This window comes from Ursus maritimus, unplaced genomic scaffold, assembly GCF_017311325.1.
Source record: "Ursus maritimus isolate PB19 unplaced genomic scaffold, ASM1731132v1 scaffold_22, whole genome shotgun sequence".
NCBI classification, from domain to species: Eukaryota; Metazoa; Chordata; class Mammalia; order Carnivora; family Ursidae; genus Ursus; species Ursus maritimus.
Window position 1 is genome coordinate 47,459,426 of NW_024424675.1, and position 17,743 is coordinate 47,477,168.

General features: G+C 63.0%; 1 protein-coding gene across 1 annotated transcript in view; it reads right to left on the reverse strand.

The window, feature by feature from the left end:
- The window catches only part of KCNQ2 (potassium voltage-gated channel subfamily Q member 2), a 53,918-nt gene that overhangs the window by 15,409 nt on the left and 20,766 nt on the right, over nucleotides 1-17,743 (reverse strand). The window contains exons 6-10 of the mRNA XM_040638593.1: nucleotides 12,620-12,730; nucleotides 11,861-11,956; nucleotides 8,318-8,412; nucleotides 3,742-3,810; nucleotides 576-605 (exon numbers count right to left, since the gene is read on the reverse strand). Of these exons, the coding sequence (XP_040494527.1) occupies nucleotides 576-605; nucleotides 3,742-3,810; nucleotides 8,318-8,412; nucleotides 11,861-11,956; nucleotides 12,620-12,730 (401 nt within the window). The remainder of the gene's footprint in view (nucleotides 1-575; nucleotides 606-3,741; nucleotides 3,811-8,317; nucleotides 8,413-11,860; nucleotides 11,957-12,619; nucleotides 12,731-17,743) is intronic.

The following is a 17,743-nucleotide window of genomic DNA, read 5'->3' on the forward strand; positions in this document are numbered from 1 at the left end:
TGCTGGGGGACCCCGGGCTCAGAGGACTCAGCACAGAGATACACACGCAGGCTGGGGTCCCTCAGACTTGAAAGTCACGGAACAGTTGGGAGATCCCCTTGAATACAGGGAAACAGCAGACGGCTGTCCGCCCTTCTCCGCCCGCAGAGGTGGCCCCGGGCAGTCCCTGCACGGCCGTCTCTGGTCTGCCTGAAGCTGACAACACCGGCAGAGGCTGGGCTAGCAGACGCTCACAGAACTGGGGGACCCGTCTCCGCCAAAGAGGCGGGACACCGGGCTTGAGCGTCTGGGCCCGACCGGAGTGGGGTGCTCACAGAGGGCCCCGGGGCGGGGTGGGGCGGGGTGGGGCGGGGGGAGCTGCCCCTCGGCTGCCCCACCCTGCAGCAGTGAGGCAAGGGTGCTGAGCACAGGCAAAGCGATTGCAGGGCCCACAGCGCAGCCGGCGGGGTCCAGACACACAGTTCCACACGTGGGCACGCACAGGGCCCCCGATGACACGCAGTGCACAGACACGGAGGGACCAGCACCGCTCACGGCCACACGCCCGGGGCAGCAGGGGGCAAGCGGGCACTGACCTTGGAGAGGGCTCCGGCTGAGGCTCCTTCCTTTAAACAGAAGCGACAAGACTGTTAGCAGCTGGCCCGCTGGGCGGACCCCACCCCACGTAGGGCCCAGTGGATCCTCCGCAGCACCCCACGGTCCACGGCCCCACCCAGCCCCCACGAGGCCCAAGGAGACAGGTCCTGCAGGAAAGAGGGAATTCTGGAAGTGGTCACGGCCCCAGGTTTTAATGAGAATCACCGACATTAACTAAGTTTCACAGAGGAAGTGGGTGCAGACGGAAGCACTAGACAAGTCCGGCTTCCACAATCAGCGTTCTGGGCGGACGGCCGCTCCGTTTCTCTTCCCACTGTCGGCTTCACGGCTCACTGGCCCCGTGTGGTTTTCCCACAGACGGTGAATGGCCACAGCCCTGGGCCCGCGCTCCGCCCATCCTGCCCGTGGCTTGATGGCGCCTACCGGTGATGTTCACCGTGAACATGGATAGAAGGGTGGTGGCTGGGACTGTGCTCGGCGGGTCCCTGGGACCACGGCAGGGGACCCCGAGAGGGCTCTTCGGGGCACGTCCGAAACCTTTGCAGAGCACGTGGTGCACTGATGGCGCTGGTGGAGCACCATGTGACCAAGGCAGCGAGAGGGTGTTCCTAGATTTCCTTCTTGGGGCTGGGGTCCCTGAGGACCGGCCCCCAACCTCCTGGGCTCCCCATTCCATGCGGTCCAGGGACACAGTGTACAAAGGCCTCCATGGGAACCCCAGCCCTGTGATGCCCCATCCCGCAGCCGCCCTGAGCTCAGCCACCAAGAGCTGCCCTGGGGCGCCCTCGGCCCAGCCCAGGGGCTCACATCGCATCCCTGTGTGTCTCCTGGGACCACAGATCCTGTGGCTTCAAACAATGGGAATTTCTCTCTCGGTCCAGAGGCCAGAAGTCAGAGATCCAGGTGTCGGTCGGCAGCACCCCCTCCCTGCCCCGTGCTAGAGGGTTGGGACGCCCTGCCTCCCCCAGGCCCTGGGGCCCCCGACGCTCCTGAGCTTCCGGCCACGTCCTTCTGGTCTCTGCTTCCTTGTCACGTGGCTTCTCTTCTGCGTCTGTCTTTTCAGGACAGGCGTCTCTGGATCTAGGGTGGCCCTAATCCAGGACAACCTCAACTCAACTTCCTTAACTACATCTGCCAACCCCCTTCCCCCAGATCAGGTCCCACTCACGGTTCCAGCACATGGACATATCTTTCAGGGGACACCATTCAACTCACTACAGCCTGCCCCCTTACACCCCAACACTCCAAAGTCTCAACCCATGACAGCATCAGCCCTAGGGCCAAATCGCAACGAAAGCTCAGCGGCTCAGAGAGTCCGGAATCCCAGCGTCCGGGTCATCTGAACCGGGTGTGAGTGAGACTCTGGGTGTGATCCTTCCTGGGGTAAAAGTCCTCCCCAGCTGGGGACCTGTCACCTCTAGAAAACCAGTGATCTGTCCCCAAAATGCAATAGGACAGACACACCATCCGAACAGGGAGAAGGTGGAAGGAGTAAAGTTCACCAGCACCCAAAGTCTGAGACCCAGCGGGAAACCCCACTCGGTGACAAACGCCTCAGTCCCCCCGGGGCTGCGGGACCCAGGCCCGGCCTCGGCATGCCCGCGGCCAGAGCCGCTCCCCCTCGCCCGCAGGCCCCCTGTGTTGGTGGTTGGGCAGCTCCGTCAGCCTGTTTCCTGCCTGCAGGCTCCCAGACCTCCCCACCTAGCGGCACATGGCCTGTCTCTGTCCCTGCCGGCCAGGGAATTCTGCTGGAATAAAATTCCTAAGACCCTGCGGGGACCCGTACAGGCCCCCATACGTGCCCCCCAAGGACTGACGCCCCAGGGACAGACGCCGTTTTGCAGACAAATCTCTCCCGGGTGACCCATTTCTGCTCCCCTGTGCTGAGAGGGCTGCTTAGCCCCACCGGCCACACACAGGGAAGCTCTCCCGCCAAGGCTGTCCAGCCACGCCCATGGCCCCCCTTCCAGAGCAAGCGCTCCCCCCTCCCCCGGTGCATCCCTCACGTAGTGTCCCTGCAGCCTGGGCCAGCCACGGCCCTAAGTCTTCAAGGGCCGGCTTCTCTCTGCTCAGTTCCTTCATTCCAGCTTCTCCGCCCGTTTTCTACAAGCAGGAGGAGAAACCAGACCGCGTGCTCCGCGCCGGCTTGGAGCTGAGCACGTCCATGTTCTGCCTTCCACCCCATGCTGGCCCGAGGTTCCCGCTCACTGTCTGCCCGTCTGACAGGGTGGCCGTGTTCCCCCGGGCGCCCTGCGTCTGCCAGCATGCTGGGCCCTGAGGAGACACTCCCACCGTGCTCCCCGGCCCGGAGCACTCAGTTCCGCACTGCGGGACCGCCACGGCAGCACCTCAGTCCCAGTACCAACACCTGCACCCATTGGCCCACGCCTCGAGAGCCAAGGCCCACACAGCTTCCAGCACAGGAAGCTACGCTGGAGGCCCGAAGTCCAGCATCAAGGCCGGGAAGGGCTGAGCCCTGGGCTCGGGGTCTCTCCTGCCTCCCCAGCTCCTGGAGGCCCCGCAAGTCCTGGGCTTGTGGCCACATCACTCCCATCTCTGCCTCCCTTCGTGTGGCCATCTTTGCTGTCTCTTACACGGACACTTATCATTGGATTTAGGGCCCATGCGAATCCAGAAGGATCCTGCGTTGGGATCCTTTACTTAGTAACATCTGCAAAGACTTTCCAAATGAGGTTTTGTTTGCAGGATGCAGGGCATGGACCTGCCTCGGGGGGAGAGGCAGGGGCCACCACTCACCCACCCCAGCAGCTCCGCCCCACAGACAGCTCTACAGAGGCGGCAAGCCGCTGGGGGCAGCCCTCGGCATGGGGGCCCAGGTGGCCGGCCCTCTGTCCACTCTCCTGCTGGGCAAGCCCTCGTCCCCCGCACACCTGGCTCTGTGCCCCCCTCGCTCCAGACACAGATGTTACAATTACAACAGAACCAGCAGGTGCCATAGCTGGGAAGCCCTCCCAACGCTCCGCCCGCCATGCCCACCCCCCAAACCAGCCACCCTCTGGGGATGGGCGTCGGCAGAAGTGGAAAACCACCAAGATCACCAGACCCCGGGGCATCCTGTAGCTGCCCGCCCCTCACCAAGGACCCCCCAGGACTGAGCACTGGCCCAGGAGCCCCTCTGCTGACCTGAAGGTGAGCCCGGATTTACTCTTGAGGTTCCGGAGAAGCTCCAGCTGGTTCAGGGGTGGGATCAGTCTGTGGCGAGAAGAGACACGGTGAGCTCCTGCCTGCCAGGGCCTGGGGGACCTGCACCCCAGCTCCCACCAGCATCCACGTCACACATGGGGGCCTGCGGTGGCAATGCTGGGGGCCTGGGTGTGGCCTGTCCCAGGCAGAGCAAGGGGAGAGCTCCCTGGCAACCGTGGCCCTGGGGGGCCATGTGCACCCTCTGGACTGTGCCTCTGGTGGGGGCCGTGCCCCTGGAAGTGGGCAGCGAACAGCGTGCACAGCACAGGGGCAGGAATGCCCCCAGGCTCTCCATGGAGAGCACGGAGGGGGTCCAGAAGGTACCGGATGATAGATGGCAGGGACCTTCTACCCTCCCCTCTCCCTTTCCAATCCCTGAACACCCCCAAGGGGCAGTACAGCTGCAAACAGCACCCCTCTCTGCAAAGTCACGCCCTCTGCCAAAGTCAGGGCAGGGGCCAGGGTCCTAGAAAAGGGCTTTGCTGGGCAGAGAGAGGCCCACTCTGGGTGTCTGGTGAGCTGCCTGGGCAGCTGGAGGAAAAGCCCCTGGATTCTTGGCAAGCTGGCCCAGCTCTGCTCCACAGCCCCTCCTCCCAGACCAGGTCACGCCCACCCAGGACAACCTCATGTCCAACGCCCCGCCTGCAGGCCGGGCATCCATCCACGGTGACCCCTGGGCAGCTCCAGCCAGAACTTCCAGGGAAGCCGAGAGGGTAATTAAGTCCTCACTTTGACACCAAGGCAGGGGACCTGTAAACCCTGAGAGGTTCCTGGGGGAACCCCAGCCACCCCACCTCCAGCCACAGGACCAGGGCCTCACAGGGGGACTCCAGTCCACTCCCAACATCTGGGGCAAGTTCTGTCCCTCACCCACCCTCTGCCCGACTCAGGGTCTCACTACTTTCTGCCCTCAGACACTCATCTCATCCTGAGCAAACGCCCCTTGTCCTACTCAACCACAGGCCCTGGTTCCTCCTTCCTGACGCAGCCCCCACCTGGCTGACACCCCCATCACGCTCCGTGACCCCCCATCACACTCTGTGATTTCCCCATCCCACTCGGTGACACCCCACTCTGCTCTGTGACACCTTCACCCCACTGTGACACTCTCATCTATTCTGTGACACCCCCACTCTGCCCTGTGACACCCCCCACTCTGCCCTGTGACACCCCCACTCCGCTGTGACACCCCCACTCCGCTCTGTGACCCCCCATCAAGCCCTCAGCTTTGGAATCCCAAGCACTCCTTTGAAACCAGGCTCACAGACCCCCACCCAGCCTCAGCCTCTACCCTTCCTGACCCTGGGGACCTCTGACCCGCCCAAGCTTGTGGGGGGCCTGGTGGAGCCTCTACTCGGTGGGCGAGGGGGCAGCACCACTGCCCTGCACCTCTCCGCCTCCTCCTCTCCCTGCCCGCAGGCCTGGCTGGAGCCCACCCTGCCTTTGCGGGCGTCACTCCGCTCCCCAATGCCACCACGGTTGGAGGATAGGGCCCCCCCAAGTCCAGGGCACTGACAGCCAGCCTCCTAGTCCCTGGCTTTACTCCGGCCCCTCCACACCCCTCCCTGTCCGGCCTCCTGATGCCAGTGGGCCCCCAGGGGTCCTGCCCTCAGTCACGGTCTGGGCCAGCTCAGCTCCCTCTGCAGCCTCAGCAGAGCTCTTCCCTCCCCCTGCCCCTCCTCCTCCTCCAGGGTCAGCCCAGTCCTAGTGGGTCAAGACTAAGCGGGAGGTGTGGGCAGTCAGGTTGACCCAGGCCACGAGCAGAGGCCCCAGGGCTGGACACAGGGACAAAACTGGCCTCCCCACTCCCCCTCAACCACCCCCCATGGACCTGCAGCAGAGACCCGGGACAGCACCCCCTGTTCAGGCCACACACACACACACACACACGTCCAAGTTCAGGGACACACAGACAGGACGTCATGCCTCAGACACACAGCAGCAGGGAACGGAGCACGGACGGGCAGGGCCACGGCAGGGGCGCGCACGCACCACACATGACGGCCCCCGTCACTTTGAGGGTGGTCGTGGAGGACTAGGGAGCAGCGTGCCGACAGCAGTAGGGGACATGTCAGGGGCATCCCAGGAAAGAGCAGTGGCTGGCCAGGGGTCAGCCAGCCTCGAGGGGACAGCTCTAGTCACCCAGGTCAGGGTGGGGAGGGGGTGGTCCACAGACTCTGGAGCCTGGGACTGGCTGGAGAAGACAGACCAAAGGAGGATATGAGGAACCTCAAGCAGGGCACCCCCACCTGTCCGGGCAGCCTGGAGCACAGGAGCCCAGGGTCGGCACAGGGGAGGACACTGCCCCCGCTCGCCTTCTCTGAGCGAGACCTCTGGGGTATGCAGCCAGTAAAAGGCAGGGGCTGGGGTGGAGAGGCCCGTGGGGCTCAGCACCTTCCTCCCTTCTGGGAACGGAAGGTTAGCGGTCTAACACAGTTCCCACGCAGGGCACCACAGGCCAAGAGTTTCTGCCCGGGGACCCCTGGCTCAGTCTGCACGGGGAGAGGGTGGACCCTCACTCTGCAGGCCTGTGTGCAGATGGGCCCGTCCAACACAGTCGCACCCATCCCTCAGGAAAGGGTCTACAGACGAGCTGCGCTGTGTGCGGGATGGGATTTCCTGTAGCGGCTCAGCACCCCACTCTGGGCAAGTGACCCCCTTTCCTCCCTGCAGCAGGAGTGAGAGCTCCTCGCCCCCCCAGCCCGTCCCGTGGGGACACAGCGATCGGGGACAGCACACAGGGACCACAGGCCCTTGGTCCTCCCAGGTCCAGAGAGGGACAGCCCAAGCAGCACCAGAGGTGAGCTGCCTGCCGGGAACAGGGTGCCCCCCCAAGCTGGGGTGGAGGAAACCCCCATCCCCACCAGCTCTGTGCCCTGCACCACAGGGCCTGCGGGCGGGGACAGAGGTGCAGGGGAGGGACGTGGCTACTGAGACAAGGCAAGAAGCAGGACAAGGAACAGAAGACAAGGTAAGACAGACGGATCCAGCCCGAGAAAGCAGCTGACAGGGGCGGGGGCGGGGGCGGTCAGAGAGGGAGCCGGGCTCCAGGCAGGGGCCACGGGGAGAGCAGGGCAGTGCCTGCGCCCAGCGTGGGGAACACAGGCTGGGCACGGGTGCGGGGTGCTGGCCGGCAGCCTGCCGGAGGGCTCCGGGGCAGCCCTGTACCAGCCCCAGACAGAGAACAGCCACACCACACACGCCGTCCGTCCCATGCATCTCCTACCTGGACGCCCCGTAGCTTTGAGCTTGCGAGCTTTCAAGGGTTTGCACACACACACAAAGGGAAAAGAACGGAAATTTTAAAAGAACGGGATAAGAAAAAGAAAATGAACCAAATGGTCAAGGAAAGTGGGGGAAACAACAGAACAAAGAAAATTAGCACGAGGGTCCACCCTGCTCAGGCCCGAGGGCGGGAGCACAGCGCTGGGAAAGCGAGAGCCTTCGGGGTTCCCAGGGAACGTGTACCCCAAGTGGGGTATCCGGAAAGTGCCCGAAGGGAAGGGTGCTGGGGGGGCGTCGCATCCCCTGCCCAGGTTGACAGGCTCTACAGAGGAAAGGCAGGAGCCAGGTGGGGACGGCTCCAGCCTGCCTGGCCATCGCTGACTTGGGGACTCTCAGGGGGACGCTGGCCCAGCCTCCAGCCCCACCCACACTGGCCGCCCAGCCTACCCTCAGGCGAGGGCCCCTGGGTGGAAACCTCTAAGGGCAGGTAAGGGACATCCTTGGGCAGGGAAGCCCCAGGGCTCAGCTTCACCCCCCAGGTGAGGGCAGGCCAGCAGAGTGGTGTCCACCCTGAGGGTCCCCAGCCCCTCTCACCTCAGACCTTTTTCTAAGCCAGAGCCTGGCACAGACATACTCTGGGGGTGGCCACACTCTCGCTCTGGGCTGCCACCTGCCCTTGAGGAAAGGTGGGAAGCTGCCTGCTGGTGACCCCTTGGCTTCTGGGGCCACTGGCTCTGCCTCCACCAACTGCCCCCAGCGAGAGCCTCCCCGCCCTCCCTTCCCACCGTAGGGCACCTGCGGGCTGTCTGTGTGCTCCGTGCTGGGGGGCTGCAGGGCCCCCCTGGCCCTGGAGCCTCGATGTGGCCCTTCCCCCACACGGGGACCCTCTCCTCGCTGAAAGACAGAGGGTTAAGGTTACCCTTTCAACGCTCTGGGGCCGGCCCTGCCAGGGCTCGGCACGGGGCTGCGGGCCGCCGGAAGCAGCCGGCATTTACCTCCACGAGCTCTCGGGAGGGCCTGTCTTCGCAATGCTCACAACACAATGCGACCGACAGCAAGGAAGCTAAGCAAAGGGGTGGATGGAGGTGAGAAATAAGAGCCACGAGCTATAAAACAAAGAACAAAATTAATGCTGCGAAATAAATCACACGACTCCTTGAAAAGTACACACATTGTTTAAAAAAAAGAAAAATCAATGAAAATCATGAACAACAAAAAATGGGGCTTCAGAACGAACAGAAAATGAAACCCAGGCGAAGCAGTGCACGCAGGGTCCGGCGGCGGCGGGTACCTGTACATGGGCACGGTCACCGTGCGCTCGTAATACTGCCACGTGGAGTGCAGGTCCGTGCGGGACAGGTTGGTGGCATAGAACCTCCAGGCCGACTGCAGAGGGGAAGCGGCAAGGGTCAGACGCCTCCCTGAGGGCCCCGCCCCTGCACGTGCCCCCAGGCCCAGCCCCCCGCCAGCCTCAGGTTACCCTCTGCGGGACGGACACCCGCCGCAGCAGCCAACCTGCGCGGGGCCTTTCCTGACCCACCTTACCTGCCGCTGGCGGATGTGACCTGTCCTGGCGGTCACTCCTGCCCCCCCAGCCCTCAGGGGTACGTCAGGTGGGGTCACACGAGTGACCCCGGGAGCCGGGGCCAGGGGGCAGAGCCAGGGACAGGCGCTCCGCTCCTCCCTGGGGTGCCCCGCTCCTCTGGGGGCACTTCGCTCCTCCACGGGGGGCTTCGTTCCTCCCTGCAGTACCCCGCTCCTCCCTGGGACCGCCGCAGGGCGCTCAGTGAGGGAAGGAGCCTGAGCTTGCACTCGGCTGCTTCTCCTCGTGGTGGTGGAACACACACAGGGACTGCGCCATTTCAAAGCGTGCGACTGGGGGGCAACAGGTGCACTGACGCCCCGCCCCCCAGCCCGCAGTGCCCACCTGCGTCCCGCCCACTGCACTGGACGTCCGCCCTCCGCACGACCACAGGACACCGGGCCTTTGGAGACCGGCTTGTATCACGGCCTTTGCAGGACCAGTTGGTTCTTTTTCATGACCGAATAATGTTCCATTGTACGGAAACCCCGCCTTTTGTTCACGCACAGGATGCGCGGGGAGTCCCCCCCCCCACCGTAAATAGCGCCGCTGCGATCGTGGAAAGGTTTTGGTGGAACATCTGTTGTCAGTTCTTTGGGGTCTGGAGTGAGGGGGTAGCCGGTCCGCAGCTAATGCGAACCCCGAGGGACCACCCCACCGTCCTCACGCCCCGCCGCCAGGCACCGGGGCTCCAACGACTCCGCACCTCCCTAGTTCTTTCCTACATTCTCATCTCCGCTGCCCCAGCCGGTGTGGGGACAGCTCGTTATGGTTCAGGTTTGCATTTCCCTGATGACAAATGACGGGGAGCAGTTCTCACGTGCTCACTGGCCTCCCAATGTCTCCTTCCGAGAAATGTCTACTCAAATTCATTTCTGAACTGGCTTGTTTGGGGGCGCCTGGGTGGCTCGGTCCTGAAGCGTCTGCCTTCGGCTCAGGGCGTGATCCCGGCGTTATGGGATCGAGCCCCACGTCAGGCTCCTCCGCTGGGAGCCTGCTTCTTCCTCTCCCACTCCCCCTGCTTGTGTTCCCTCTCTCGCTGGCTGTCTCCCTCTCTGTCAAATAAAGAAAATCTTTAAAAAAATAAATAAAATAAAATAAAATAAAAATAAACTGGTTTATTCGTCTTTTTGTTCCTGAGCTGTGGGAGTTCCATGTTCCGGACACTAGACTCTTACCGGAACCAGGATGTGCGACTATCTCCTCCCACTCTGCGGGTTAGCTTTTCACTCTCTTTATAGCATCTCTTGAAGCACAAAACTTGTTAATTTTGATAAAGTTCCATGTGTTTATTTTCTCTCTTGCTTGTGCTTTAGGCATCTATCTAAAACACCAACCATGGAAATTTACACCTGTTTTCTTCTAAGAATTTTATAGCTTTGGCTCTTACAGGTTTTTGACCCATTTTGAGTTAATTCTGTGTAAGAGTCAAACTTGATTCTTTTAAAATTGGGTATTCGGTAGTCCCAACACCGTTTGTGGGAGAGACGACTCTTTCCCGTTTGATGTTTGCGACGTCATAGCTTGAGACATGTTTCATGGCCCCAAATATGGTCCATCCTGGGGGGTGTCCCCTGTGCTCCGGGCAGGACACGCTGGGTTGTCCCGGGGATGTCTGCAGTCCAGCTGGCTCCTGGACCCAGGTCCTCCGCTTCCCAGGCTATTCCATACAGGACGAAACTGGGGCATCCACGTCTCCAGCTCTTATCCTACAGATGTCGGTTTTGCCCTGTAATTCTGTCAGTTTTTGCTGCACGTACTTTGGGGCTCTGAGTTAGTGTGGACATGGTTACCACTGTTCTGTCAACGAGTCCCGACCTTCTTTGTCTCCCATCACAGGGTCGGACTCAGTCTAGACCGTGGCCCTCTGGAGGCCATGGTCCCCAGGGAATAGCTTCCTCCTGTCTTGTACTTGGCACCTGTCACTGTCCTGGGGTCTGGGGTGAGTCTCCAGCAGACAGCAGACAGCTGAGTAGATTTTAAATCTATTCTTCCCCCTCTGCCTTTCAATTCAGAGTTCAATCCATGTTCGTGTAACGTGGTTAGGACAGGCCTCCTGCTGCGTGTGCTTCTGAGCCCCCCCCACTGCCCTCCTGGGGGGTCAGGTTTTCTGGAGTATTATTTGGAGTCCCTTCTCTCGGTCTCTCCTGAAGTTTTAAAAGCTGTTTTCTGAACGGTCACCCTGTGGATGACGACTGGCGTCTCCCATCCACGGTGGCTGGTCTGAATGTGTGCCCTCTTCTCTGAGACAGCGTGCAAGCTCTGCTCCGCCCCCACCCTGTCCACCCCGCACCCGGTGCTGTCACCGTAAGAAATCACATCCGATACTCCGTGAGCCAGAGCTGTGGATCTGTGACTGCCGTCCCATGCATTCGTCTTTCAAATCATATAAAGAAACATAAGATAAGTTCCACGTCAAAAATACACCACGACCCCTTCGATATTTGTCCACCGGTGACCTTTGACCAATGCCCGCGTGCCCGGACGCCACTCCAGCCCTGGGAGAGTTTCCAGGTAAAGCCCTGAGCTGACTGACCCTTCTGGGGGCCATCAGAGGTCAAAGCAAACCACCACACTTCCGGAACGAGGCTCACTTCGGCTGCCACACCAGGAAGGTCCCAGGGCTGGGGGCAGGGGTGCAGGCGGGGGCGTTTAGACCCACTCGCTCCTGGCTTGGCAGCTGCTCTCAGGAGCACTCCCCTGGCTGATGTAAGATTTTGATTCAGTTCCTGAGAACTGAGAAGCAGGATGCCCACGGGGAAGACCCCCTCTTTATAAAGGAAAGACCTGGGTGGGTGGGGGATGTCCACCAGCTCCCCAGGATGGCCGGCTCCCCAGCTTTGGAGAGGGGCCCCTCGGGCAGCCTGCTACTCAGTGTCCCAGCTCAGGAAGCTGGACCCCAAGGGGCCTCTGAGCCCCCGGCAGTGGAATGGACTGCATGGCTCCCTGAGTGGGGTCCCTGTGTAGTGGGGGTGAGCCAGCACACCGGCCCCCAGGGGCCCGGGGCCCACGCAGGACCACGGCCACCACCCACGCCGTCACGACTGCAGGCCTGAGGTGTCTGCACTGGTTCTCAACACACGGCCTGACTTCCGCGCCCAACGTGCTCCTTCACAGGACCAAGGGCTGTGGCCCGGCCACACACGGGACACGCCAGGGGCCGAGGGGTCTCTGCACCAGGGCTGGCCCGGGCTTTGCTCCCGGACAGGACGGGAGCCCGCCGGGAACTCCCCTGGGCCCTCCTGGCCTCACCTGGATCAGGCCCGCCGCAGGGTTCCGTCTCTTCTCAAAGTGCTTCTGCCGGTGCTGCTCTTGGACTTTCAGAGCAAAGCCAGACCCCAGAATGCCCTGCAGGTCATCAGAGTCAGACCATGCGCCAGCGGCCACAGCCCCCCACCCCCACCCTGGCCTGCACACGCTGGGGGCCTCCCCACCTCCTCAGTCCCTAACCACCTGGACACCAAGCTGGGGAAGAACACTTGGATTTTTCAGGGTACAGGGAACCTCTGCCTTGCAGGAGCATGGCGGTGCCCACCCGGAACACGCCCGGGCCCAGAGGTCCTCCTCCGTCCTGACCGTCCGCACTGAGGCAAGTGCAGGCCCAGGCTCTTGGCGAGCAGCTACGAGGAACAGCAGTGTCCCCCCACCAGCCACCCCTCCGCCCTGCCCAGCTATGGCAGACTCGCCCTTGCTGCGCGGGTCCCCTAGTGACCTGACAAGGGATCCGTGTCACCGCAAAGCACTGCTCCGGTCACAAGGACCTACTGGCCAGTCCCATAGGGCTGGGAGGCCTGACAGTGGCCGACAGAGGCCACAGCTTGAGAGCCACCAGCCCCTGGCCAGGGCAGCTCGGGAAAGGGTGACTCTTTGCACCACACCTGCCACCTCAAGCTCCTGGGGCGCTGGGGACCCTGCTGGGAGCCGTGCTCCTGTCCCACGGACCCCAAGTGGACAGGTGACTAGGGCCGCATGTGGCCCCCACCAAAGGCAAGAAGGGACGACAGGACTTACCGCGGGAAGAGCAAAGAAGGAGACACCGATGAGGGTGAAGGTCGCGGCCAGAAGCCTCCCGTTCCAGGTCTGGGGGTACTTGTCCCCGTAACCAATGGTCGTCAGGGTGATCTGTGGGACAGGAAGCCCTGTCACTGAGCCAGGCCTGGCGGTGACCACTGTGGAGGCCATGACCCCGACCTGGACGCTCTTCCTAGCCCCCGGAGTCTTACACAGAGGGCTGCCCTCAGGACACACTGGACAGGCACAGAGGCCACCCCTTCCCACACCGCGCACACGAGGCCCAGTGAGGCCAAGGCCCGCAACGCCGTCCTTCATCCCTGCAAAACCATCCCCAAACTCTCCAGATCCCTCCTCTTCCCCACATTTCAGGGCAGGGCATGGGGTCACTGGGAGGCTCTCTTCCCACTTCACACCCGTCAGAGCCAGAAGAGCCACGGAGCAAGGAGGCCAAGTGGCTTCCCACGGAGGGAGCTGGCGGCCGCTCTGGGCTCAAGGCCGGGCCACAGCCAGGAAGCCCAGAAAGAACCAGCAGCTGGACAGGGATGGGGCTGAGCAGGAAACATGCGGGACAGACGATGGAGACAGGAGGGGGCCTCGGTGCAGTGGGGCCTTTGGAGGGTGACTTAGAAGCTGAGGCCAGACATGCGGGAAGGGCCCCCCCGAGGTGCGGCTGGAGCGTGAGCTGCCCCAGCGTGACGGGGGGGGGGCAGGACGGGCCTCCCTGGGGCGCAGTGGGGAGGGCAGTGCCCACTCACAGAGGCCTCAGGCACACAGGAGGGCCCACTGCCCATGGGGCGAGCTCCAGGAGGCTCCCACCAGACCTGCCAATGGGGGCGGGCATCTCTCAGCACCCACCCACAGCCCCTGGGGGCTGTCCCCTGGACTCCAGGGCACAGAGCCCACCATGGAGTCTGGGAAACGGCACTGGATAAAACATGGCCCCTGGGCAGGGACTTCGGGGCCTGCGTGCATACGGCGGGAAACGGGGCACAATCCCCACTCGGGCCTGCGTAGAAAGTTCTGGAAAGGCAGAGGGAATGAGGAAGGGCAGCCAGGAGTGGGTGTGGGCCAGAAGGGGATCCACTCCGCACCACAAAACCTCCCTGGTCAGAACTTCACCAGGTGCGGATTACCAAGGTTTTCAGTATAAACTAACCGTAAACTAAACCCCCTCCAAAAACTCCACCGGGTGACGGATGAGGTTGTGGAAAGGAGCCCTGAGGGCGGAAGCAGGACCTGGAGGACGGGGCTCCAGGCCAGGAGGCAGGAAGAAACCCAGACTTCATGGGACGGGAGTCTGGGTGAGGACAAGAGACCCCAGCAGAAGGGAGGTGCCCCTGGACCCCAGCCACAGCGAGCCCCTCCTCCACGGCAGGGCAGGAGTGAGGGAAAGCTGCAGGGGACGGCCAGCGAGAGGACCAGCCTGCAGGGGTGGAGCAGGCCCGGGCGGGGGGGGGGGGGGNGGGCGTGAGACCACGGCAGCAGTGTGGGTGGACCCAAGCTCTGCAGAAAGCCCTCCCGGGGGGCAGGAGACCTTCTCAAAGACACGGAGATCCTCCCACAGAGAGAAGAAATCTTATCCATAAAACAAAGGAATTTTATGGCTGGTGGGATGCGTGAGGGGCTCAGAAGGTTAAGCGTCTGTCTTCAGCTCAGGTCAAGATCTCAGGGTCCTGGGATCGAGCCCCGCATGGGGCTCCCTGCTCAGCGGGGAGTCCGCTTCTCCCTCCCCCTGCTTGTGCTCTCTCTCTCTCACTCTCTCAATGAATAAATCAAATATTTTTAAAAAATCAAACTGGCTGAGACATAAGGTTGGGGACGTCTCCTAGGAGCTGGACAAACACATGAGGAAATTGAGAGGAACCAGAGGACACATCCCGCGTCCCGAGGTCTGTGCAGGTGCCATCAGGCCCAGAGAGAGGGGGACAGACTGGCTCAGGGGTCCAGGCGTGCGCAGGAGGACCCCTCCCTGAGGCCCCTGTTCCAGAAGCGCACAGGAGAGGGTCCCCAAAGTGCCCACAGGGAACGGCCACACGCCCTCAGTGGCCCCCGGCAGCCAGGGTGTGTGCAGGTGGGACATCCGCAGACAGGCAGGTCTCGGAGCCATCGGCCAGGTCCTCCAAAGTGAGGGCCGACTCGAGGGGGCATCAGGGCGGGCTGGGGAGGGACGCAGGTGCAGGGACACCCCCAACACGGCCAGGGCCTCCCACAGCCGTGCAGGCCTGCAGAGCAGAAGGAAGGGGACTCAGGCAGGACGTCTAGATTGACGAGGACGGCGGAGGGGCCGAATCTCATTCTATCCCAGCACCAAGCGGATAATTAAGGTCTAAAGCTTCAGTCTGGAAATAGCGTAAGCTGTTATTCGGGAATATGGAGGTAAACCCCCAAGAAAAGCCCCAGCAGTTGCGGCCTCTGCCCCACGGGCAGGAAGGGGTGCGTGTCCACTGTAAACCCACACACTACTTGTCATGTTATACATACGCAAACACCACTTCGTTAAACACTTAAATAAGAGCTTCAATTCATCCCTCAAAGATGGGAAGACTGTGGTCCACGAGCAAGGCCTGGGGGCAGGACGAGCCGCGTCACGGGCGACTGGCCCAGGGCCTGCCCTGCTGCTTCCCGCACAGCTGCATCAGAGGACAGATGCCAGGCCCCACAGCAATCGATAAAATAATCACAAATAAATTGCATTCTCACTTAAATGCCGGTGAAAGTTACACATCCCTTTTCTCCGCTAGATCTGAAATATCTGCCAAAGACCACTCAGCCAGCTTTTGCGGAACGGGGTCCGGGGTCCCAGGAGAGTGGACCCAGGCCCTCCATGCGCCCCCAGGCCAAGTGCTCCGCTCCCTCAGGAAGAGCGCCAGGAAGGAGGGGCCCTCCAGCGCCCACCTGGGGCATCTGTGGACACGGGCCAGGAGGAGCCGGGCCAAGCTCCATCCAGCTAATGGGGATGGAGCCCACAGAGCACAACCTGGTCCCCACAAGGCACACTCCACAGACACGGGGCCGTCCCCACTCACGGTGGCCCTGGAAGAGGCGGGTGACAGGAGAGGGGCCTCCAGGAGCCTGGGAGTGGGGTGGCCGTGAGCAGGGGCTGCGGGTCCGAAGGCTCCGGACCTCCCGGGTGGGGCGGCTGGGAAGGTGGAGCCCAGGAGAGCCAGGGGCTCTGGAGTCCCTTTTTCAAACTCTCCTGTCCCTCCTGTCCCTCCGGCCCCTCCAGCAGAGAGGCCTCACACACAGCTGGCCAATAAGGAAGGAAGGTCGATGACCACCCAGAGCCAGGTACAGGCTCCCTGGGGACTGGGCCTCTGTCACCTGCACACAGCTGTGCACCCCCCACCGTGCCCCCTACTGCTGCCCAGCCTGGGCATCCTGCTTCCGAGTGCCCAGCAGGTGGCCCCAGAGAGACACCTCCAGCCAGCCAGAGCCCTCCTGTCTCCCGTGCATGCCCGGGGGAGGGGTGCAGACAGGGAGCAGGAGGAGGACCCCCAGGGAAGGACTCACCAGGCCCCACCAGAGGGCATCAGCATAGGTGTCAAAGTGATCATTCTCTCCCTTCTCCGCCAGGTACACCAGAAAGGAGGCCAGGATGAGGCACAGGAAACCGATGTACCAGGCAGTCACCAGCTCCTGAAAGAGAGGCTCACGTCACGGCTGCCCGGCCCCAGTAGGCGCCGTGGCCAGCCTGGCAGTATCCTGCCCATCCCTGGCAGCCCTGAGGGCCCACCACCCTGGGGAGGTGTGCTATGGGCTCGGCGTCTGCAGGGCTATGTGTCCCCACAGAACCCCCAGTCGCCCAGGCCGGCACCTGCTGGGCTGTGTGGCCCTGGGCACAGGGCACGGGGGTGGGGCAGCTGGTTTTCTAGTCCCAGTCCCGAGTGGTCCCCGGACCTGGGCTCCCCCACGCGGAAGCCCAGCACACCCCATCCACCAGGCTTGGAGCACTGCCCCAGAAATCGTCAGGCACTCAGGCTGGAGACCTGGGACAACCTCCCTGGAACAAGCCCATGTGGTAGAGGCTCCTGGAGGAGCCTGGGGGGCCAGCACCCCAGCACTTTAGAGGGCCGACACTGGCCCTGTCCTGCCAACCAAGCCCCCAGCTCAGGGCTCAGACAGGAAGGATGGAGGAGAACACAGGGTGGGGCTCCCGCGCAGGGCTGCAGGCCCCTCACGGCCGCCGGCTCGAGCTCCAGCCTCTGCAGGCCGCTGTCTGGGAGGTGCCGACCCCGCGCACCCACCAACCACAGAGCGCGCCGTGGGACGGCTGCTCTGGACAGAGCCGACCAGGACGGCGCGGCTCGTGGGAAGACGCCCGGAGAGGGGGCGGGCTGGCTCCCATCTGCCCTGACCTCCGGGGCTCCATCCAGCGGGGCCCAGGACCCGGCGCCGCGCACCTTGCTGTGGGCGTAGACCACCGAGCCCAGCAGCTTCCACGTGCCGCCACGCCGGTCCATGCGGATCATCCGCAGAATCTGTAGGAACCGCAGGCTCCGGAGCGCCGACGTGGCGAAGACGTTGCCCTGGGAGCCAGCGGCCAGCACGGCAATGGAGGCAATGAGCACCATGATGTCTGTGGGAGACGGCAGGGCTCGAGGCGGGGCTGGCCCCCCTGCACCTCCGTTTCCGGCTGCAGGTGAGGGGGGCCCCCAGGGTGACGGACAGATGGACGGGAGGCACATGCAAAGGGCCAGCAAGGGGACAGCACTACTGTCCACCCTGCCCAGCCCTGCCCTGGGCAGCAGCTGTCCCAACACCTCTCCCCTCCTCCTGCCACTCAGGCCGCATTCACCACAGGCGTGGACGCCAAGAGGGCAGGCGGAGGAAACTTCCAGAAGCAGCCAGTCCGCAGTCTCGGCCTGCCTCCCGGGCCAACATGCACCCTCGGCCCTCTCCAGGCTGGCAGCCTGCCTGCACCCCCCTGGCCTCACCTATCACACAGAAGGGCTTCCGGGCAAACTTGAGCCGCCCCCTCCAGCCGCGGTACCGGCAGCAGCAGCCTGCCGCCCAGATCCGCACAAAGTACTCCACACCGAACACCACGATGGTCACGATTTCCTGCAGGGGAGGCCACACTGAGCCACGCCCCAGCCGGGGTCAGGGCTGGGACCAGGCTGG